We start from the raw sequence: 24,593 nt of genomic DNA, 5'->3' as shown, positions 1-24,593 counted from the left end.
GACATTTACAAACGTCAGTGGAGGCAAGTACAACATCTGGCTAACGTGTTTTGGCATCGCTGGAAGACCGAATATTTGCACTTGCTTCAAAACCGTCACAAATTGTAGACACCCAGTCCCAATCTCCAAGAAGGAGACCTTGTTCTCTTAAAGGACAAAGAGGCTCATCGTAATGACTGGCCAATGGGACTTATCGCCAAGGTCCTACCCAATGAGGACGGAAAGACTCGTAAGGTAGAAGTTAAGGTGACAAAAGGGGGCTCTACCCGAACCTTCTTCCGCCCGGTCACTGAACTCGTGCTGCTTCTACGAAAGGAGGACATCACATGAACTGAACATGCTCCTGGACGTTGCTCAAGGCGGGGAGCATTCCTCCTCGTCTCCCAGTTTATTGAATATTGACATTTTCCATTGGATTGAACTGTTAACATTCCCATTGGATTCTGGGTTGGTGGAAGAGTTGGCATGTTTGCGGCTTCCCCAATCTGAAGATGGGTTTAATATATTTGGACTTATCTTTCGGTGTGATCTACGGGTCGACACAACGAGTTTGGACTTTAAAATCTTTGATGTTTATTATTGCATGCATGCTTTCTTTCCTCTTGTTTTTCTTTTTCAGCTTCGAACGACTTCGAAGAATTACGGACATCGGAAATCCAAGGACTTCAGACGGGGAGTGTCATGTCTCACGACTTGAGAAATCATTTAATATTTGCATTGCTTGTGTTCGTTCCTTCTTTCTAGGCAGAAGTTTGCCTTTCCCTGTATTTTGTCCCAACTCTCTCACTGTAGTCTTGTGATGTATGTTTGTTCACGCCCTTATTCTCCATTTTGTCATCATTCCTCCATCTGTATGCATCCTACTACATGTCCTCTGTTGAATATTCCTTTTTACCTGCTACTTTCATCATAATACAAGAATTTCAGTTAAAGCAACTCTCTTTTCCTGGAGTCTTCTTACATGAGATCGTGGCTGAGTTAAGCTGTCTGATTAATCGGTATGAACGTGAGTACAGGTGAATACGGAAGCGCCTAAAAAGAAAGGTCTATCCAGACACCACTACGTTCTACATATCCACGAGTCAGAATACGATCCACTGCCGTTCCAGCACCGCTGACCATTAGTCTCCACTTACTGAAGTGATCACGTGCCATAGATGATTCCGTTGACTTCTGCAACCTATGCTTCCTGCGGCTCCGAGTGGAATGTTCCATCTACAATGGCTGCACCTATGAAGCCACTGATTGTCTGTCTCGCTGGCGACATGACGTCAATGCCAGATACCGGGAGCGGCAGGAGAGACTCAATGATGGAACAGGAGACGGTGAGTATAGAGCGGTTTGGATTTTTATACCAAACTGCAAATGGGGACAAAGATTTCGTGAAAGGGGACACTCAACAGCTGCAGAAGTCAAGCAGAATCTGGTGAGGACAACCGGAGCAGCGGCATAGGAGCTACCCTACAGTATTCCCTATTTTTTGAGAAATCCTGGATTTGATTTAGATTTGACTGTGGAGTGAAGGAAGCATTGTAAATTCAAAAATGAAGTGTGAACTTTTTGAATCTTGTCATAATAAAAAAAAGTAAATATATTTGTTATCAAAAATTGAAAATTATGTATATGAGTTCCCAATCTAAAATTTAGCATGAGAACGATTTTACTTCTTTTTTTGTTTTGTCTTATCCTGACTTTATTTTTCAAGGTAGCGCAAGGACAGAGATCAGTTTAATATTCAACATTATATTTGCACGCCGCATAATTTTGACATGTGCCTTCTGCAGGATGTGTCACATCATGAAAGTCGCTTTTGACATAAATGGGTAAAGCCAGAAATGTTTTCGGCAACACATGTATTACTAACACAGAAGAAAACAAAATCTCAAGGTTATACATGCTCGATGAGTGGGAGGATGGAAGCTGATAAAATCGTGACGATATAGTGATGCATAAGAGGGAACACTCATTTAGATTTCGAGACCTTATTTATGCATTAAAAAATTAATTTCTTGGGGCTAAACTGCAATCCCAGTCACAGGTCATGAATAGATGCAGCATTGGTTTTGGGTGGGAAAAAAAACTATGTATTTGGTATTGCCATAATATTAATGACCCATAGAATAATTAAAGTATTATACGAAATGGGAAATAATGTAGAAAAGCTTTGGTGGAATTGCTACTTTTTTTTACCAATCAGATTCCAATTTCGGTTTATGTATAATTTGGTCACCATTGGAGTTTGAAAAGTTTTGAATTAGCTGTCGTACATACATATATTGTTCAGTCGACAGCCATGTCAGCTGACTCTCCCATGGACTCATAGAATGTTAGCGTTGGAAGGGACCTCTAGGGTCATCGTATCCAAACTCCTGCTCAATGTAGGATTCACTAAACCATCTCATACATATGAGCTCTCGTTAGTCCAAGTGCTCTTGTGTCTTCTACGAGAAAGCTGCTGTTTGACTCGTTGGCCGGCAGCTTATCTCCAGTAGAACAATGCGATCGGAAGTTCGAAAACTGTCATGACTGATCGACATCTCTCCTGACCATCATTTGGCCCGGCGCCCCGATACACATTAGACTATTGACCGAACTTGTCAATATCGGCAGATTCGACTGCCGTAAGTCTAATGTGATGTGTGTTGCCAGCTTTAAGTTTTTGGTTGTTGGTCTACTCCAAGAGGAAGAATGAAGAGAGCGAGAAACCAATCCATCTCAACAGGACCTGGCTTCGGATGAATTCCAAAAAGGGCATATTTGACTGCTGGTCCACCAAATGTGGAGGATCATGGCTACTTCCATTTGACTACTCAATGATATAGATATTGACTGCAGGTTCAGCAAATGTGGAGGATCATGGCTACTTCCATTTCACAACTCAATGATATAGATATTGACTGCAGGTCCACCAAATGTGGAGGATCATTGCTACTTCCATTTCACAACTCAATGATGTAGATATTGACTGCAGGTCCACCAAACGTGGAGGATCATGGCTACTTCCATTTGATTACTCAATGATATAGATATTGACTGCAGGTTCACCAAATGTGGAGGATCATGGCTACTTCCATTTCACAACTCAATGATATAGATATTGACTGCAGGTCCACCAAATGTAGAGGATCATGGCTACTTCCATTTCACAACTCAATGATATAGATATTGACTGCAGGTCCACCAAATGTGGAGGATCATGGCTACTTCCATTTGACTACTCATTGATATAGATATTGACTGCAGGTCCACCAAATGTAGAGGATCATGGCTTACATCCATTTCATTACTCAATGATATAGATATTGACTGCAGGTCCATCAAATGTGGAGGATCATGCCTACTTCCATTTCAGAACTCAATGATATAGATATTGACTGCAGGTCCACCAAATGTGGAGGATCATGGCTACTTCCATTTCACAACTCAATGATATAGATATTGACTACAGGTCCACTAAATGTGGAGGATCATGCCTACTTCCATTTCACAACTCAATGATATAGATATTGACTGCAGGTCCACCAAATGTGGAGGATCATGGCTACTTCCATTTCACAACTCAATGATATAGATATTGACTGCAGGTCCACCAAATGTGGAGGATCATGCCTACTTCCATTTCACAACTCAATGATATAAATATTGACTGCAGGTCCACCAAATGTACAGGATCATGCCTTACATTAAAATTACGCCACGTGTTCTTCTAAAGGGACAAAATAGGAAACAACTACTAGATTGATGGGGGGCCGTCCACTGAGCCCCCATGGCAGCCCTCAAGGAAAGTTCAACTTTTCTTTAGTTTCGGTATCAAGATTATACAGTCATTGTTGTGTGGACTTTAAAAGTAAGTACACCAGTCTTCTAAGGTCCAAGAAATCTGTTTAATAATATATGCAATTTACATTGTGACACATTCTTTTTATATGGAAAACCAGGGCAAATAATTGATTCTACTCCTCCTGGCCTCTGTTTTGGTGCTGCTGGAATGGCGGACATGGAATCTCCATTTTAGTGATCAGTAGGGGTCTCAGTGGTCATACCCCGACCGATCTAAGTTACACCCTAACTTGCAGGTGATAACTTTTTATAACAGGAATACACCTTTAAGGGGTTAATATATGATTATAGGGATCTGAGGTTCATAGAAATTCATTTAACACTAATTCAGTCTCTCTAAATTGAACTCAATAATAAAAGAGTATTTAGTGAGCTTCTAAGCTTATTAAAGGGGTTTTCTATTTTTTTTTGGCAAACCCCTATCCCTCAGCTGCAGATTGTTTAAAACAAATAAATAGGCTTTACTCACCCTTCCCTGGTCCCACCCTAAGTCTCATGCTGCTGGTATCTGTTATAATCTGTAGCATTAAGGAAATGAGTAGAATAAAATCCAATTAAAGGGATTGAGTCGCCAGATTTTGCTATGTTATATGAGACCTTCATGATTTAAGGGTGGAGACCCTGATTCCAGCGATGTATCACTTAATGAGCCACTTGCTGCAGTTTTGATAAAATCACTGTTTACTCTGGGGCAGATCTAGCAGGTCTTTGAATGCTGAGCTCTGTCTAACCCCGCCCACATCACTGATTGGCAGCTTTATGTGTTCACTGTGCAGAATCTGCCAATCAATGATAGGGGCGTGGTTACACAGTGCAGGAGGACTATATGGCATGAGACAACTAGTCTGTAGTGATAATCTCCTGCTGATAAAACACTGATTTTATTTAAACTTCAACAAGCAGCCCGGTAAGTGACACAGCCTATTCCACTCATTGATCACCCTCACTGTCAAAAAGTTTTTTCTAATATCTAATCTGTATCTTCTCCCATTTAGCTTCATCCCATTCCTTCTCGTGTTTCCATGTGCAAATGAGAATAAGGATGACCCCTCTACACAGTGACTTCCCTTCAGATATTTGTAGACAGCTATTATGTCTCCTCTTAGCCTTCTTTTTTGTAAGCTGTACATTCCCAGATCCTTTAACTGTTCCTCGGTTATATTATCTGGAACTGAAATGTAATTTTTCCAGATGGCTCCAAACAAGAACTAGACAAATAATAACATACTTTGGCAATTCGTCCTTCAGATTTTCTGATTGCCCGATAAATATCATGTACAACAAGTCAAAAATGGAACCTATGGAAAATCGGCAATTGCACAGTGTTTTGCACAGTACCTCTGAACAGTAAATGGTTAAGTCCGGCATGTAATAATGCACCACGGAGACAGAGAAGCATCTGTTTCCTGTAACAATGACAGTATCGTGGCATCTCTGAGGTGACCGTCTAGAAGCCATGGTTTGATTTGTAAATAGCAGCAACCGCTTCCATTGGGAAGTCTCATGTAGTGGATCATAGGTAGAGTTGCTATGGAGATGAGTTGTGATGATGAGGCAGGGATGTATGATTTTACCTTAGATGTCTTCTCTGACTAGCAGTTCTTGCCATTATATAAGTTGCTTTTTGCATTTATCAGTTGAACCATCGGCATCCACCATCTCTAATTGGCAGATTTCCCTGAGGTCACAGAGGTGGCCGTGACTAGCTGCTATGTGTTGTCTCCCATACACAGCACACATAGGGAAGAGGCTATCCTGCTCCCCTATCTATCCCACATTCTATTCAAAGCAGTAGCAGCAGCAAGGAAGACAATATAGGGCACTACTAAACATTGTTGCTGTGAATCCAGCCCTGGGAGGGAAGAGCTGTAACACTAATTAGAAGCAGAAATGTATTTATGGTGCAGTGCAGTTGTTCCCTCCCCTGTAGAAGGATTTTACCAGTGAGTTGAGGAACAGAGTCTGATAACTGGAGAAAGAGGATTTTGCGTTGTAATTACGGATATTAGAAGTGTTTTTTTTAATCTTTATACTTGCTATTGATTTATGAAAAACTTCGACCAAAAGTTACTCATTAAAGTTTGTGCTCAAAGCTATTTTCAGTTCATTTATAAGATAAATTTACATAAACGGTGTCGTTGTGAATCCAGCCCTGGGCTTAAATAAAACACTTATTAGAAGTCGATTGGTCTCTGTGTATCTGTACCTCTCTTTTTTATTTTTTGTAGCTGTTCCTTCCTCCTCTTACGTGTAACCTAATCTCTCTGTGAAAATTATAACCCTCTAAAGGAGGATTTTAAAAGGGAAATGTCATGACTGTGGGTGTGGACCCGATGTGATACCTGCAGAGCTTACCCTGGAGGGGCGTAACTAAGGGACTATATGGTCTTCACTAGAGCCTTTGATGTGAGCATAGGCTGGGGTCATTAGGGTAGTCACCAAGTGCCACTCCAGGGCAGTCCCCAGACCTGCAGCAGCTGACCAAGAGGTCAAAGGCAGAACATGAGTTACCAAGGGCAAAGACAGAGATGTGGTCAGAAAGTCCAAGATCAGAGAGGGTACCATAGGTTCAAAATATGAAGCCTGTCAGGAGCGGAGAGGTCAGACAAAACGAGTAAACAAGCCAGGTCGGTAACAGGACAGATTAAACTATAATGCACCTTGATAGGGAACTAGCAAAAAACTGCAACTAGGACCTAGGCTCAGGCACAGTGTCTATGGAGGACCTGCCTAATATATATCCACTGCTTGCAGGGGATAGGCCAGGGAAGTAAATCTCTGCAGGACCCAGGGGGTTTAAATTTCTGCAGAGTCTGGCCGCGTCTCCCTATAGCTGGGTGGAGAGGATGTAGCAATGTAGGAAAATTGCACGAGTCAGCTCAGGGAGATGGTTTGACATTGGGAGAAGCAGATCGGTGCACACAGTGAGTAGGACGGAGCATACAAACTGTATGAGTCACCAGCATGACAGGAATTGAGTGTTCTGGAGGCAGTGGGAAGAAATATGACTCTAGAGTTAAGTTGGGAAAATGGCATTTTCTGTAATAAGAAATATTACACATCCATTTGTACCACTGATTTATGAAAAACTTTTGGAACAAAAGCCACTCTTTAAAAGGCGTGTTAAACTCTATTATTAGTCAATATATATAATGGGATAAATTTACATAAAAATGCTAATAAACAGTGTAGCTGTGAATCCAGCCCTTTGTTAAATAAAACACTGCAGCTACTTCCTCCTCCTAAAACCTAATCTTTCAGTAAAACGTATAACCTGCTTCACGCCTCTGAAGGAGGATTTTATAAGGGAATTGAAAGTTCTTGAGGTAACGGGGATAAATATGGGCCTGGAGTTAAGTTGAGAAAGGGGCATTTTCTGTAATAAGAGATATTACAGCTTCACTTGTGCCATTGATTTATGGAAAACTGTTGAAATAATAGTTACTCTTTGAAGTTTGTGTGCGACGTTATTTTCAGTTTACATGTAGGATAAGTTTACATAAAAAGTGGTAATAAACTGTGTAGCTGTGAATCCAATGCTATTTTCAGTTTACATGTAGGATAAGTTTACTTAAAAAGTGGTAATAAACTGTGCAGCTGTGAATCCAACGCTATTTTCAGTTGCTGCATTGCATTAATACCATTCTGACCTTGCTGCAGTCTTTATTATAGTTCAGAGCTGCATTCACTGGACTGCTGGTTGTTATTGGAATCGGTAGGCAGGCTTGTTGACAGGCAAACCTCTAACATTTTACAGGGGGAGAGTTAATTTATGCTAAACCAGAGTATTTACAGTGCCTCTTTTAAAGAAAACAACTTAAATTTACATCACTAAAAGCCCCCATACAGATTAGACTGACAGCCGTCTCCACCCAATTCTTCTTTCAGCCGACTGTTCATGTGTTCTCTAGGAAAGAGGAATCTTATATCGGCTTATCTTCCAGAAAAAAAGCAAATCTATCAGCCCATATCTTCTCTCCCCCCAAATTATCAGTCAGGGGAGTGTTAGGAGACCTCCATGTGGGGCCATGATTGTAGCCTAATGTGTATGGGGACTTTTAAACAAGCTCTCTGGAAAAAAATGCTAAAAGATTCCAACTCTGAAGCATCCAGAATTGCAAATGCAGCATGTAACTGAGGATTAATACAAATTATTGCAATGTATTTATGAAATTTCTCAAAAGTGGGGTAACTAGAGTCCCGTGGGCCCTGGTAAAAAAAAATTGGACCTGTGCCTCCAGCTGCACGTTCCTCAGATCAAGGACAACGTCCCCCATCCTGTAATAATGTCCCTAATTCAAGCCCCTTCCTGAAATAATGTCCCCCATCCTGTGCCCCTTTTCTGTAATAATTACCCCGATCCTAGCCTCTACCTGTAATAATGTCCTCCATCCTGGCTCTTTCCAGTAATAATGCCCCCCATCACAGGCCCCCTTAAGGGTATAATGTCATCCATCCTGTGCATTTTCCTGGTATAATGTGCTCCATCCTGGGTCCTTTTCAATAATAATGTGCCTCATTCTGATATGTCGTCTCCATCTTGTGCCCCTTCCTGCCATAATATCTACCTTTCCTGGTCTAATGTCCTCCATCCTGAGACCTTACCTGACATAATGTCACCCTTTCCTGGTAGATTGTCATCCACACTGGCCTGCTTCCTGGTACATCTCCCTTTCCTGGTCTAAGGTTTTCCATCCTGGGCCCCTTCCTGATATAATGTCTCCCTTTCCTGGTATAATGTCCTCCATAGTGGCCTGTTCCTGGTATAATGTCTCCCTTCCCTGGTATAATGTTTTCCATTCTGGGCCCTTCCTGGTATAATATCCCTCATCCTGTGCCCCTTCCAGTAATATGTCATCCATCCAGGTATAATGCCCTCCTTCCTGGGTCCCTTCTAGTAATATATGTCTCCCATCATGGTATAATGCCCTCCTTCCTGGGTCCATTCTAGTAATATATGTCTCTCCTCCTGGTATAATGCCCACCATCCTGGGCCCCTTCCAGTAATTCATGTCTCCCATCCAGGTATAATACCATCCTTCCTGGGTCCCCTCTAGTAATATATATGTCTCCCATCTTGGTATAATGCCCTCCTTCCTGGGAACCTTCCAGGAATACATGTCCCCCATTCTGGTATAATACCCTCCTTCCTGAGTCCCTTCCAGTAAAATATGTCTCCTATTCTGGTATAATGCCCTCCTTCTTGGGTCCCTTCTAGTAATATATGCCCCCCATCCTGGTATAATGCCCTCCTTCCTGTGTCCCTTCTAGTAATACATGTCTCCCATCCTGGTATAATACCCTCCTTCCTGGGTCCCCTCTAGTAATATATGCCCCCCATCCTGGTATAATGCCCTCCTTCCTGGGTCCCCTCTAGTAATATATGCCCCCCATCCTGGTATAATGCCCTCCTTCCTGGGTCCCTTCTAGTAATATACGTCTCTCATCTTGGTATAATACCATCCTTCCTGGGTCACTTCTAGTAATACATGTATCTCATCCTGGTATAATGCCCTCCTTCCTGTGTCCCTTCTAGTAATACATGTCTCCCATCCTGGTATAATACCCTCCTTCCTGGGTCCCCTCTAGTAATATATGTCTCCCATCCTGGTATAATGCCCTCCTTCCTGGGTCCCCTCTAGTAATATATGCCCCCCATCCTGGTATAATGCCCTCCTTCCTGGGTCCCCTCTAGTAATATATGCCCCCCATCCTGGTATAATGCCCTCCTTCCTGGGTCCCTTCTAGTAATATACGTCTCTCATCTTGGTATAATACCATCCTTCCTGGGTCACTTCTAGTAATACATGTATCTCATCCTGGTATAATGTCCACCATCCTGGGCCCCTTTCAGTAATATATGTCCCCCATCCTGGTATAATACCCTCCTTCCTGAACCCCTTCCAGTAATACATGTCCCCCATCCTGGTATAATACCCTCCTTCCTGGGTCCCTTCTAGTAATTCATGTCCCCCATCCTGGTATAGTACCCTCCTTCCTGGATCCCTTCTAATAATATATGCCCCCCATCCTGGTATAATAACCTCCTTCCTGGGACCCTTCTAGTAATATATGCCCCCCATCCTGGTATAGTACCCTCCTTCCTGGGTCCCTTCTAGTAATATATGCCCCCCATCCTGGTATAATACCCTCCTTCCTGGGACCCTTCTAGTAATATATGCCCCCATCCTGGTATAGTACCCTCCTTCCTGGGTCCCTTTCAGTAATATGTCTCCCATCCTGGTATAATACCCTCCTTCCTGGATCCCTTCTAGTAATATATGCCCCCCATCCTGGTATAATGCCCCCCATCCTGGGCACCTTCTAGTACTAATGTCCTATTCCATAGCTAGTGCAGAAGCTGGTGCTTATGACAGGCAGCGCATAACATCACTACAATATGCTGCCAGTGACTTTCACACAGATGCCATCTGTCGGTCTCAGAATAGACATGTATTGCAGTGCAGGGACTCGGTGGGTCTCTGCGCCGCAATACATTTCAACTGAATGTGACATCCAAAGTTAAATGATGTCCAAGTTGTCGGAAGCCTTGATATAGAAATCATGACAGACTACGGGCTTATACTGTACTATTACAACCATATAGCGGCACACAAAAGACACATTCAGTGTTCCGCCATACAGTCTCCTGACACTTAGCTCTGCTGTCTGCATGTAACAATATTATGTAATGTGAAGTAACACCTAAAAATCAATTTAACATGTCAAAGGAGCTCAAGTACCTTCATATTCATCTCCTGAAGCCCATGATAGAAATGTCATATGTCTGTTTCATCCTCATATTCCGCCATACACTGCAGAATATATATTATACCGAGCGACGAACATGACCTTTATCACTACATCTACTGACTCTAATGTGTTTCCCACTAAGAGCTTGTCTCTCTTGATGCGAAAAACCATTTTATTTTCTACATATCATTTTTTTTTTCTTTCCGCAGCTCAACAATGAACCCGGAGCGTAGATCTGCCGAGCAGGCATCTGAGCAGACGACGCAAACGACGGCCCTTCCGGAGCCCCACCAAAATGGCACGGGTGTATCGACCAAGCCCAACGTCTTCTCCGACATGAAGGATAAATTTATGAATGAACTTAGCAAACTACCAAGTAAGACATTGTCTTTTGGTTCATTTTTCCGCTAGGGAAAGTCTATGCTAAAAATTGTTCAACCTGTGACAATCGTGGGCTGCAGGAATCAATGCGTCTCCATTTGTCTTGGAGGAGAGCTTGTCACATTGAATTCTTACGGCTGTACGACTTCAAAGGAAATAATAGTTGTGGGCAAACATTAATCATAAAGTCTATGCTGGCAACTATGCCAAAAGGTTATTGAAAGTGGACGTAAGATCGAAAAGCTGCCGTGCTAGTTAAGTATCTTTGAAGCTCTCCGATGAATTTTAATAGTGTTTTTTTTGGAAGGGGCTTATAATATACTAGATGGTGGCCCGATTCTAATGCATCGGGTATTCTAGAATATGTCTGTAGTTTATTTATGAAGTTTTCAGAATAATGCAATTTATACACAGGATTCGGCTGGCCGGCTGCAACCAATTAGCGAAGCGTGGTTCAAATTCCGCGCCAATTCGCGGGCGGACTGCGACTGTCGCTGATTTTTCGCGGCCGGGCGTGACCAATCAGTGAAGCCAGGGCCGACTCCAGGTTTTTGAGGGCCCGGGCGAAAGAGTCTTAGTGGGCCCCCTCTTTAACACATACCACGATTCATGATGCACAGATACAGCAGAGAAATATAGCACAGCCAAGTAGCATATAACACAGCCCATGTAGTATATAACACAGCCACGTAGTATATAGCACAGCCACATAGTATATTGCCAAGCCACATAGTATATAGCACAGCCCACGTAGTATATAACACAGCCACGTAGTATATAGCACAGCCACGTAGTATATTGCCAAGCCACATAGTATATAACACAGCCCATGTAGTATATAACACAGCCACGTAGTATATAGCACAGCCACGTAGTATATTGCCAAGCCACATAGTACATAGCACAGCCCACATAGTAAATAGCACAGACACGTAGTATATTGCCCAGCCACGTAGTATATTGCCCAACCACGTAGTATATTGCCCAGCCACATAGTATATAGCACAGCCAAGTAGTATATTGCCCAGCCACGTACTATATTGCACAGCCACATAGTATATTGCACAGCCACATAATATATTGCACAGCCACATAGTATATAGCACAGCCACGTAGTATATAGCACAGAGACATAGTATATAACACTGCCCATGCAGTATATAACCCAGGCCAAGTAGTATAGAGTACAGCAATGTAGTATATTGCCCAGCCACGTAATATATACCACAGCCACGTAGTATACAGCACAGCCCACATAGTATATAGCACAGAGATGTAGTATATAACACAGCCCACATAGTATATAGCAATGTGGGCACAATATCCCTGTTAAAAAAAGAATTAAAATAAAAAATAGTTATATACTCACCTTCCGTCAGCCCCCGGATCCAGGCCAGGCGTTTACCGATGCTCCTCGCGACGCTCCGATCCCAAGAGTGCATTGCGGTCTCGCGAGATGATGACGTAGCGGTCTCGCGAGACCGCTACGTCATCATCTCGTGAGACCGCAATGCATGGACCGGACCATCGCGAGGAGCGGGAAAGGCGCCGGAAGGTGAGTATATACTGATTTTTTATTTTTTTTATTATTTTTAACTTTAGATCTTTTTACTAGCGACGCAGTCTGTTAACGCTGCCATTAACCCTGTGTGAGCGCTGACTGGAGGGAATTATGGAGGGGGCACTGACGGCAGGGGAGTAGGGAGCAGCCATTTCATGGCCGCACTGTGCCCGTCGCTGATTGGTCGTGGCCGTTTGACAGCGACCAATCAGCAACTTGGGATTTCCGTGACAGACAGACGCCTAATCTTTAGCTTCTAGCAACTAAGATTTCATAAGTTTTATAATTAGGTCCAATTTTTTGGGTTGTGTTTGTAAAATGAATGTTTTCAAAATAGGAAATCATGTCATTGTCATTTTTAAATCAATATTGGGACGCCTTTTTCTGAAAAATCCGTATTTGTAAAAAAAATTTAATTTGGCAAGTAATGGGTTAAACATTTCTTTCTGTTTTATAATGACTACCTGAAGTCTGGAAGCCATGGACGCCACCAAACGTTGAGTTTCCCCCATTATGATGCTTTCCAGACCTTTACTGCAGTGGCTTGCTTTTTTGTGGGTCCTCCTGCCTTAAGTTTTGTCTTCAGCATGTGAAATTATTGCTCGATGGGGTTGAGATCTGGTGATTGACTTGGCCATTGCCGAATATTCCACTTCTTAGCCTTAAAAAATTCTCCTGGGTTGCTTTTGCAGTATGTTTTGGGTCATTGTCCACTTGTACTGTGATACTCTATCCAATCAATCTTGCTGCATTTGGTTGAATCAGAGCAAAACATATCGCCCTGTGCACACAAAATTCATCCGGCTGCTTCTATCTTCAGTGACATCATCAATAAACACTAGTGACCCAGTGCCGTTGGAAGCCATGTATGCCCATACCATCACACTGCCTCCACCATGTGTTACAGAGGGTGTGCTGTTACTTGGATCTTTATCCTTTTCAAGCTTTCTCCATACTTTCTTCTTCCCATCATTTTGGTACATGTTAATCTTAGTATTGCTTTTCCAGAACTGGGCAGCTTCTTTAGATGTTCTTTTATGGCTTTTCTATCTTTAAGGCTAATTAATGGTTTGCATCTTGTAGTGATTCCTTTGTATTTGCTGTCACGAAGTCTTCTCATAATGGGAGACTTAGATGCCAAACCACCTACTTCCTGGAGAGTGTTCTTCACTTGGGAGGATGTCGCAAAGGGTTTTTTTTGTTAACCATGAAAAGGATTCTGCAATCATTCATCACTGTTTTCTTCGGTGGACATTCAGGCCTTTCTGAATTTCCAAGCTCACCAGTGCACTCTTTTATTGCAGAATATACCAAACTGTTGATTTGGCCACTTCTAATATTTCTGCTATCTCTCTTATGGAATTTTTTTTCAGCCTAATGATGCTCTGCTTCTTTTCCATTGAGATCTCCTGTGATCACATGTTGTGGGTTCACAGCAACATGTTCCAAATGCAAATGTCACACCCGGAATAAGCTCCAGACCTTTTATCGGCTTAATTGATGATGAAATAACGATGGAATAGGACATGTAGCCCACTAAAGAGCTTTTGAGATAATTGACCTATTTTGGTCCCTTGAAAATGAGGCAGCTACATATTAAAGAACTGTAATTCCTAAACCCTTACTCCAATTTGAATGTGAATACTCTCAAATTAAAGGCGAGAGTCTGCACTTTAAGCCCATATTGATTATATAACTGTACCTTGTATATGTTTTGATAGATAGCCAAAATGCCAATACTTGCCACTGTCCAAATATTACTGAATCTAACTATGTTCTAAAAGACCAAGCTGTCCACTTCTATTCAGGGGCACAACTATAGCTGGTGCACAGGTACCAGTCGCATCAATGCCTAAGGGGGTGCATCCTTGGCCCATTTTCTGCTTCTAAATAAATGCCCTACATATTCCCAATATGTCCTGACAGAGCCACAGATCATTGCCCAGTGTAATGCACCAGCTGCTTGGCTCAGTGAGTAGGATACTCTGGCAATACATTGAAGCCAGACAAGCTGCATGCATTTAATAATTCAGCAATACATTCCCAGTTAATATGGCTTCTATTGAGAACTGATTTGAATTATCTTCCTCATTAACAATTGATGTTGGTCATACACACATGCTCACGGCCTTACCAACATGTTTCATTCAGCGTTATCTCTTTCTCCTTTTTTAATAATCTATAGTAGGTAAAGGGAATATGAGGATTATAATGTAATTGAAGGATGCATACTTATTAGGAAGAAAAATGAGAGAAAAAGACAATGGTTGGTATCGGCTGTTACATATATAAATATTGAAAGTGTCTATTTTTATGTAAGTAGTAATCATAGCAAGAAAATGATAGATAGATAGATTAAGTGAAATAAGTATGGAACACATCACCGATTTTCTAAGTAAATATATTTCTAAAGATGCTATTAACATTAAATTCTTACCAGATGTCGGTAACAGCCCATCGAATCTACACAGGCAAATAAATCATCCATAGATGTCCATAAATTAAGTTATGTTCAATAATGAGAAAATGAACACATAAAGAAAGAGATGTGCAAAAGCTATGTAAAGTCCTGACACCAGCTGAAATCCATCAGTAATTAAAAAGCAATCCTGTCACCTAGTGAAAAATAATATCAGCTGGTTCATCTGATGGCTTATAAAAAGGTGTCTTATTACCAAGGTACCACACAAGAAACATTTCAGGATGGATAAAACCAGTGAGCTGTCTCAAGACCTTCACAACCTTATTGTTGCAAAACATACTGATGGCATTGGTTACTGAAGAATTTCTAAACTACTGAAGGTTCCAGTGAGCCCCTACGATTAAGGGCCTTGTTGCCAAGAACCAGTCAGTTTTTACTCTATTTATGGATCCACCTTGTTTTTAATCATTACTAATAACAAAAATGGTTTTATTACTGGATGGTTGTGCAGAGGATTACCCAATGTTTTTTGTCTTGCAAGCTGCGCTCGCCAGCAGTTCTGGCATCTACTGGTGACAGTCTTCTCCATCTAGTGAATTTAGCAATGTGATGAACTCAAAACAATTATAATTTCCCAAAGTAATGTTCTCAACCTCCATGGCCTGTACGCACCATGCAAGACTCCATTGCTGGAAAAAAAAGCATGTTTAAGCGTGTTTTCAGTTTGCTCAACAACATTTAGACAAGCCTATGAAATACTGGGAGAAATTAGCCTGATCAGATGAGACCAAAATTTAATTCTTTGGATGCCATAATACACACCATGATTGGAGGCAAAAAGTCATTGCATATCATCTCAGAAACACCATACCAACAGTGAAGTTTAGAGGTGGGAACATCATGGTGTGAGGCAGTGTTTCAGCAAACAGCTCTGGCAAACTTCATATAATTGAAGGAAGGATGGGTGGACAAATGTACCACGATATTCTTGATAAAAATCTGCCGCCATCTACGAGGATGATGAAGATGAAACAAGGAAGGACATATCAGCAAGACAATGATCCCAAACACACAGCCAAGGAAACTCTCAATTGGTTTCAGAGAAAGCCATTAAAGCTGTTAGAATGGCCGAGCCGATCACCTGATCTGAATCCAATAAAAAATTTATGGAAGGAACTAAAACTCAGAGTTCAAAGAAGGAGCCATGGGACCGTCAGGATTTGAAAAGTATTTGTGTGGAAGAATAGGCCAAAATCACACCTGAGCAATGCCTGCGACTAGTTTCTCCATACAGGAGACATCTTGAACCTGTCATCACCAACAAAGACTTTTGTACGAAGTAATAATTACATTTCAGTAAGTGTGTTCTATAATTTTTCTCTATGTAATTTCTCATTATTGAACATAACTTAATTTCTGGACATCTATGGACCATTTATTTGCCTGTGTGGATTGGATGGGTTGTTACCAACGTCGGGTGAGAATTTCATGTCAATAGCAGCTTTGGAAAAATATTTACAGTACTTAGAAAATTGGCAACGTGTTCACTACTAATTTCACCTACATTAGATAGACAAATAGACAGATAGATAGATTGATCGATAGGAAGATAGATAGAAGAATACATGTAAAGATAAATGTTAAATTGAGATAAAGAACAAGAGAACAATAATAGATAAATCTAAATGATATTGGCTATTTCTAAAAAAAATCAGCACTAAAGACTAAATTTCTCCTGGCAGGTGGCTCCCCTGCCTGGATGTTTAGATTATTGGGCGGCCCACCTGCCTGGATGTTTAGATTAGTGGGCGGCCCACCTGCCTGGATGTTTAGATTAGTGGGCAGTCCACCTGCCTGGATGTTTAGATTAGTGGGTGGCCCACCTGCCTGAATGTTTAGATTAGTGGGTGGCCCACCTGCCTGGATGTTTAGATTAGTGGGCGACCCACCTGCTTGGATGTTTAGATTAGTGGGCGGCCCACCTGCCTGGATATTTAGAGTGGTGGGCGGCCCACCTGCCTGGATGTTTAGATTAGTGGGTGGCCCACCTGCCTGGATGTTTAGATTAGTGGGCGGCCCACCTGCCTGGATGTTTAGATTAGTGGGCAGTCCACCTGCCTGGATGTTTAGATTAGTGGGTGGCCCACCTGCCTGAATGTTTAGATTAGTGGGTGGCCCACCTGCCTGGATGTTTAGATTAGTGGGCGACCCACCTGCTTGGATGTTTAGATTAGTGGGCGGCCCACCTGCCTGGATATTTAGAGTGGTGGGCGGCCCACCTGCCTGGATGTTTAGATTAGTGGGTGGCCCACCTGCCTGGATGTTTAGATTAGTGGGCGGCCCACCTGCCTGGATGTTTAGATTAGTGGGCAGTCCACCTGCCTGGATGTTTAGATTAGTGGGTGGCCCACCTGCCTGAATGTTTAGATTAGTGGGTGGCCCACCTGCTTGGATGTTTAGATTAGTGGGCGGCCCACCTGCCTGGATATTTAGAGTGGTGGGCGGCCCACCTGCCTGGATGTTTAGATTAGTGGGTGGCCCACCTGCCTGGATGTTTAGATTAGTGGGCGGCCCACCTGCCTGGATGTTTAGATTAGTGGGCGGCCCACCTGCCTGGATATTTAGATTAGTGGGTGGCCCACCTGCCTTGATGTTTAGATTAGTGGGTGGCCCATCTGCCTGGATGTTTAGATTAGTGGGCGGCCCACCTGCCTGGATGTTTAGATTAGTGGGTGGCCCACCTGCCTGGATGTTTAGATTAGTGGGCAGCCCACCTGCCTGGATATTTAGATTAGTGGGTGGCCCACCTGCCTTGATGTTTAGATTAGTGGGTGGCCCACCTGCCTGGATGTTTAGATTAGTGGGTGGCCCACCTGCCTTGATGTTTAGATTAGTGGGCGGCCCACCTGCCTGGATGTTTAGATTAGTGGGCGGCCCACCTGCCTGGATGTTTAGATTAGTGGGCGGCCCACCTGCCTGGATGTTTAGATTAGTGGGTAGCCCACTTCCATTTATTTTAAATTACTGGTTGGCCCAACCACTTGGTAGTTCAGAGTAGTGGATGGACCACCTTCCTGGAAATTCAGAATAGTAGTGGATGGCCCACCTGTTAGTTCAGATTTGTGGGCAGTCAAGTCACTTGGTAATTCAGATTAATGGCCGACTTGTTAGTTCAGATTAGATGGGAAATGACCCTCCTGGTGGTTTAGATTACCAGTCTAGTCCTAGAAAGAAGAGGACGTCATCGTATGAAGATGGGAGGCGCCAGACCTGGACCGCGACACCCACCGGACCGGACCGCACCGGGACCGCCCCGCACCGGGACCGCCCCTGGGTGAGTATAATCTAACCTCTTTTTCTCATCTTTCAGGATACATCGGGGGCTTATCTACAGCATTACAGACTGCTCTAGATAAGGCCCTGATGGGGTGGCCGCAGCTTTTAGGGCCCAAATTAGGTGACAGATTCCCTTTAACAAAAAAATAAGAACGTTTGGAATAAAATGCCCCTATGTACAGTGCCTACAAGTAGTATTCAACCCCCTGCAGATTTAGCAGGTTTACACATTTGGAATTAACTTGGCATTGTGACATTTGGACTGTAGATCAGCCTGGAAGTGTGAAATGCACTGCAACAAAAAAGAATGTTATTTCTTTGTTTATTTTATTTTTTAAATTGTGAAAAGTCTTTTCAGAGGGTCATTTATTATTCAACCCCTCAACCCACCAGAATTCTGTTTGGTTCCCCTAAAGTATTAAGAAGTAGTTCAGGCACAAAGAACAATGAGCTTCACATGTTTGGATTAATTATCTCTTTTTCCAGCCTTTTCTGACTATTTAAGACCCTCCCCAAACTTGTGAACAGCACTCATACATGGTCAACATGGGAAAGACAAAGGAGCATTCCAAGGCCATCAGAGACAAGATCGTGGAGGGTCACAAGGCTGGCAAGGGGTACAAAACCCTTTCCAAAGAGTTGGGCCTACCTGTCTCCACTGTTGGGAGCATCATCCGGAAGTGGAAGGCTTATGGAAGTACTGTTAGCCTTCCACGGCCTGGACAGCCTTTGAAAGTTTCCTCCCGTGCCGAGGCCAGGCTTGTCCGAAGAGTCAAGGCTAACCCAAGGACAACAAGGAAGGAGCTTCGGGAAGATCTCATGGCAGTGGGGACATTGGTTTCAATCAATACCATAAGTAACGTACTCCACCGCAATGGTCTCCGTTCCAGACGAGCCCATAAGGTTCCTTTACTTTCAAAGCGTCATGTCAAGGCTCGTCTACAGTTTGTTCATGATCACTTGGAGGACTCAGACTGACTGGTTCAAGGTTCTCTGGTCTGATGAGACCAAGATCGAGATCTTTGGTGCCAACCACACACGTGACGTTTGGAGACTGGATGGCACTGCATACGACCCCAAGAATACCATCCCTACAGTCAAGCATGGTGGTGGCAGCATCATGCTGTGGGGCTGTTTCTCAGCCAAGGGGCCTGGCCATCTGGTCCGCATCCATGGGAAGATGGATAGCACGGCCTACCTGGATATTTTGGCCAAGAATTTCCGCTCCTCCATCAAGGATCTTAAGATGGGTCGTCATTTCATCTTCCAACAAGACAACGACCCAAAGCACACAGCCAAGAAAACCAAGGCCTGGTTCAAGAGGCAAAAAATCAAGGTGTTGCAGTGGCCTAGTCAGTCTCCTGACCTTAACCCAATTGAAAACTTGTGGAAGGAGGTCAAGATTAAAGTCCACATGAGACACCCAAAGAACCTAGATAACTTGGAGAAGATCTGCATGGAGGAGTGGGCCAAGATAACTCCAGAGACCTGTGCTGGCCTGATCAGGTCTTATAAAAGACGATTATTAGCTGTAATTGCAAACAAAGGTTATTCCACAAAATATTAAACCTAGGGGTTGAATAATAATTGACCCACACTTTTATGTTTAAAATTTATAAAAATTTAACTGAGCAACAAAACTTTTTGGTTTGTAAGATTTATGCATCTGTTAATAAATCCTGCTCTTGTTTGAAGTTTGAAGGCTCTAACTTATTTGCATCTTATTAAACCTGCTAAATCTGCAGGGGGTACTACTTGTAGTCACTGTACATGTGTGACGGCAGACAAAGCCTCCATCACTACATATTAGTGCTAAATGAGTTATTACCATGTTAGTCTGGGTGATGGAGCCAGTTTTACTCACGATTACAATAAACTACTGCAGGAAGGAAATTAGTAATTATTATTTAGCATAAACACCGAGAAAATGGCACCGATCTCTCAATAATCCTGGCGCTGATGTAATTATATTAACAACTGGAGCTGGGCCAGTATCACTAGGGAATTATATATTTCCAGGAATATTATGAAGAAATAACCATAACAGGAGAAATGTTATATATAAATATACATAGTGGAAAGCTAAAAAAATGAATTATATTGTTGTGAGTAAAAGTTTGGATCTAATACTCCATTAAAATTTAAAAAAAGTGTAAAACGCGGCCCCTCTATATATCAGCTCTGGCATAAACCCTGTACATAGCCAGAACAGCACAGCGCCAACATTGTTTAGTGGCCACTCCTGGGTATTGCACTTCATTTTCTATTCAAGTGAATGTATGATAAAGTGCAGTACCCAGGAGTGGCCACTAAGCGGTGTGTGGAGCAGCGCTGTTGATTGATGGCAGTGTCGGGTGTGGTAGGGCCACTGATCAGACAGTGATGACATAGATCAATTATTTAAGTCCCAAACAAATGCTGTTTTTTTTCTGTAGTTTGCAGTTTGTAGCATCAGTTTATTTTGTTTCATCCCATTTTCATTCTTTCATCTGTTCATTCATCTGTTTTATTTTCCATTTATTTCTATTTGCTTTCATTTTCTAACTAAAAGATCATGTCAGCAAAGGTAAGTGCTCCCCTACCTCCACCCAGAATAGTCTGTAGATCCATAGATAGATAGATAGATAGATAGAGAGGTCTGTAATTTTTTATTGTGAGAGACAGAATGTAAAAATAAAATCCAGAAAATAACATTATATGATTTTTAAATAATTAATTTGCATTTTATTGCATGAAATAAATGTTTGATACAATAGAAAAACAGAACTTAATATTTGGTACAGAAACCTTTGTTTGCAATCACAGAGGTCAGACGTTTCCTGCGGTTCTTGACCAAGTTCGCACACACTGCAGCAGGGATTTTGGCCCCCTCCTCCATACAGATGTCCTCAAGATCTTTAAGGTTTCTGCGCTGTCGCTGGGCAGCATTGAGTTTCAGCTCCCTCCAAAGATTTTCTATTGAGTTCAGGTCTGGAGACTGGCTAGGCCGCTCCAGGACCTTGAAATGTTTCTCACTGAGTCACTCCTTGGTTGCCCTGGCTATGTGTTTCGAGTCATTGTCAGGCTGGAAGATCCAGTCACAACCTGTCATCAATGCTCTTACTGACCAAAGGAGGTTGTTGGACAAAATCTTGCGATACATGATCCCATCCATCCTCCCTTCAGTATGGTTCAATCATCTTGTCCCCTTTGCAGAAAAGCATAAACAAAGTATGATGTTTCACCCACCATGCTTCACGGTTGGGACGATGTTCTTGCGGTTTTACTCATTCTTCTTCTTCCTCCAAACACAGCGAGTGGAGTTGATACCAAAAACTTCTATTTCAGTGTCATTTGACCACATGACCTTCTCCCATGCCTCCTCTGGATCATCCAGATGGTCATTGGTAAACTTCAAACAGGCCTGGACATGTGCAGGCGTGAGCAGGGGGACCTTGCGTGACCTGCGGGATTTTAATCCATGACGGTGTAGTGTGCTACCAACGGTAATGTTTGATACTATGGTCCCAGATCTCTTCAGATCATTGACCAGGACCTCCCATGTAGTTCTGGGCTAATGCCTGACATTAAACAGAATCATCCTTACCCCACGAGGTAAGATCTTGCATGGAGCCCCAGACCGAGGAAGATTGAAAGTCATCTTCCATTTTCTAATAATTGAGCCAACAGTTGTTGCTTTCTCACCAAGCTGCTTAACTATTGTCCTGTAGACCATCCCAGCCTTGTGCAGGTCTACAGTCTTGTCCCTGGTGTCCTTAGACAGCACTTTGGCCTTGGCCATGGTGGAGAGGTTGGATTGTGATTGACTGTGTGGACAGGTGTCTTTTATACAGGTAACGAGTTCAACAGGTGCAATTAATACAGGCAATGATTGCAGAGTAGGAGAGACAGAATTCCTGCTGGTTGGTAGGTGATCAAATACTTATTTAATGCAATAAAATGGAAATTAATTATGTAAAAATCATACAGTGTGATTTTGTTTTTTCTTTTTAGATTCTGTCTCTCACAGGTGAAGTGCACCTACGATAAAAATTACAGCCCTCTCCATTATTTGTAGGTGGGAAAACTTGCAAAATCAGCAGTGTGTCAAATACTTAGTACCCCACTGTAGATAGATATGATATAGATTGATTATTTAATATTTTTTTATTGTATGTTTCTTATATAGCACCATCATATTCCGCAGCGCTTTACATACTGTACGTTATCATCACTGTCCCCATTGGGGCTCACAATCTAGATTCCCTATCAGTATGTCTTTGGAATGTGGGAGGAAACCGGAGGAAACCCACGCAAAAACGGGGAGAACATACAAGCTCCTTGCAGATGTTGTCCTTGGTGGGATACGAACCCAGGACCCCAGAGCTGCAATGCTAATTACTGAGCCACAGTGCTGCCCATAGACATAGATTGATAATAGTAGGTAGATCCATAGATAGATAAATAGCTAAATGTGATATAGATAGGTTACAGATAGTCAGATATTAGGTGGAAAGATACATTATGTTCACAAGATTTGTGTCCTTGTAATTTAATACACTAATGCACTTTTTGCCCTTGTATAAATGATTTTTCATGTATCATTATTTAGGCTTTTCCAACCTTTGTATTAATTAATTGTAATTAAGTTAAAGTGATCCTGTCAGTTTTCCCCTGCTACTATAGCAGTATTATATGGTATACGCTCCACTCTCCTGAACCTTCGGTCAGGCTCCCAGATACTTTTTCCGGGGAGAAGAAGTTCCGTACATTCAGCGAGAGTTGTAAGATGCTTTTCTCCCTTAGACCCCGATCCTCTGGGGATGAGAGTCAACGGGTGGGTATAATTATTTAGTTACTCCGGGAGGGTCTTCAGTCTTGGGCTTTTTCGTTACCTGCTACTGCCCCTGAACGTGTGTCTGTGGATAGGTTCTTTGAGGCCTTAGGGCTGATTTTTGACGAACCAGACCGGGTCAGGGTGGCAGAGGACGCGATCATGGGTCTTTCCCAGGGTAAACTCACTGCAGAATAGTATTGCGCCGAGTTTAGACGGTGGTCCACCGAAGTGTCCTGGAATGACTCTGCTTTAAGATGCCAGTTCAGGAAAGGACTGTCGGATCATCTTAAGGACGCTCTGGCTCTCCATCCGCCACCCAGTTCTTTGGAGAAGGCCATGACTCAGGCTATTCGTGTGGATCGGAGATTGCAGGAGAGAGGTGTAATCCAGTGAGAGGTTCTAGTATACGCTGCTAAGTCTGAGGTGATGCCATATACGGAACCTATGGAGGTTGGAGCCATTAACCTCAAGGAGAAGGAGAGCAAGCAGCGACGCGATCGGAGACTATGTTTCTATTGTGGAAATCCGGGACATTGGAAGAAGGACTGCCCCTCTTGCCCATTGAATAACAAGCTGCCGAGCCTGAGTGATAGTCGAGGAGGTCACCCAGACTCTCAGGTACTTTTTTCCCCATGTCAAAAAATGTTGTTGGGGTTGGAACTTTGTTATGGGGACTGTTATACCCCACCTCAGCCGTCGTGGACTGTGGGTCGTCCATGAACTTTATTGACTCATGCTTGGTGTCCAAGAGTAAGATAGTGACAGTTAGGCTTGAAACACCAATTCATGTCATCGCTATTGATGAGACTCTGCTGGTTAAGAATATTGTTAAACGTGTCTTGGAGAAATTTCTCCTCAAGGTGGGTTACTTGCATCAGGAACGCATCTCATGTTATGTTCTGGGTAATTGTCATGATCCCAATGGCAGGGGATCACAAAAGGACAAGCACAAAAAACAAAACAAGCTCTAGGGTGATGGAAACTGAGCTGACCGCGATCCTGAACCTCAACACACAACTAGCTGTAGCCGGGGAACGTGCCTACGATGATTCCTAGACGTCTCGCGCCAGCCGAAGAACTAACTTTCCCTATTAGAAGAAACACAGACCTCTCTTGCCTCCAGAGAAACACCCCACAGAAATAGCAGCCCCCCACATGTAATGAAGGTGAAATGAGAGGAAAGCACATACGTAGTTATGAAAACAGATTCAGCAAAATGAGGCCCGCTAAAACTAGATAGCAGAGGATACAAAAGTGAACTGCGCGGTCAGCGAAAAACCCTACAAAAACCATCCTGAAATTACTTGAACTCATGTTCCAACTCATGGAACATGAGTAGTAATATCAGCCCACTAGAGCAACCAGCAAAAAGGAATCACATATCTGCAAGCTGGACTAAGACAAAAATTAAGCAAAACGTGGAACAGGAAAATCAAAAACTTAGCTTGTCCTGAAGAATACAGAAGCGGGAAGCAGAGGTAACA

At 42.7% G+C, this 24,593-nt stretch overlaps 1 protein-coding gene across 2 annotated transcripts in view; it reads left to right on the top strand.

Moving 5' to 3' along the window:
* SYT5 (synaptotagmin 5) overlaps positions 1-24,593 on the top strand; it is a 245,708-nt gene that overhangs the window by 149,732 nt on the left and 71,383 nt on the right. For both annotated transcript variants that reach the window (XM_069742798.1, XM_069742799.1), the window contains exon 2: positions 10,803-10,969. In XM_069742798.1, the coding sequence (XP_069598899.1) occupies positions 10,810-10,969 (160 nt within the window). In that variant the 5' untranslated portion in view covers positions 10,803-10,809. The remainder of the gene's footprint in view (positions 1-10,802; positions 10,970-24,593) is intronic.

This window comes from Ranitomeya imitator, chromosome 10, assembly GCF_032444005.1.
Source record: "Ranitomeya imitator isolate aRanImi1 chromosome 10, aRanImi1.pri, whole genome shotgun sequence".
Taxonomy (NCBI): domain Eukaryota; kingdom Metazoa; phylum Chordata; class Amphibia; order Anura; family Dendrobatidae; genus Ranitomeya; species Ranitomeya imitator.
The sequence above is the reverse complement of the archived record's forward strand: the minus strand, read 5'-3'. Positions and strand labels throughout refer to the sequence as shown.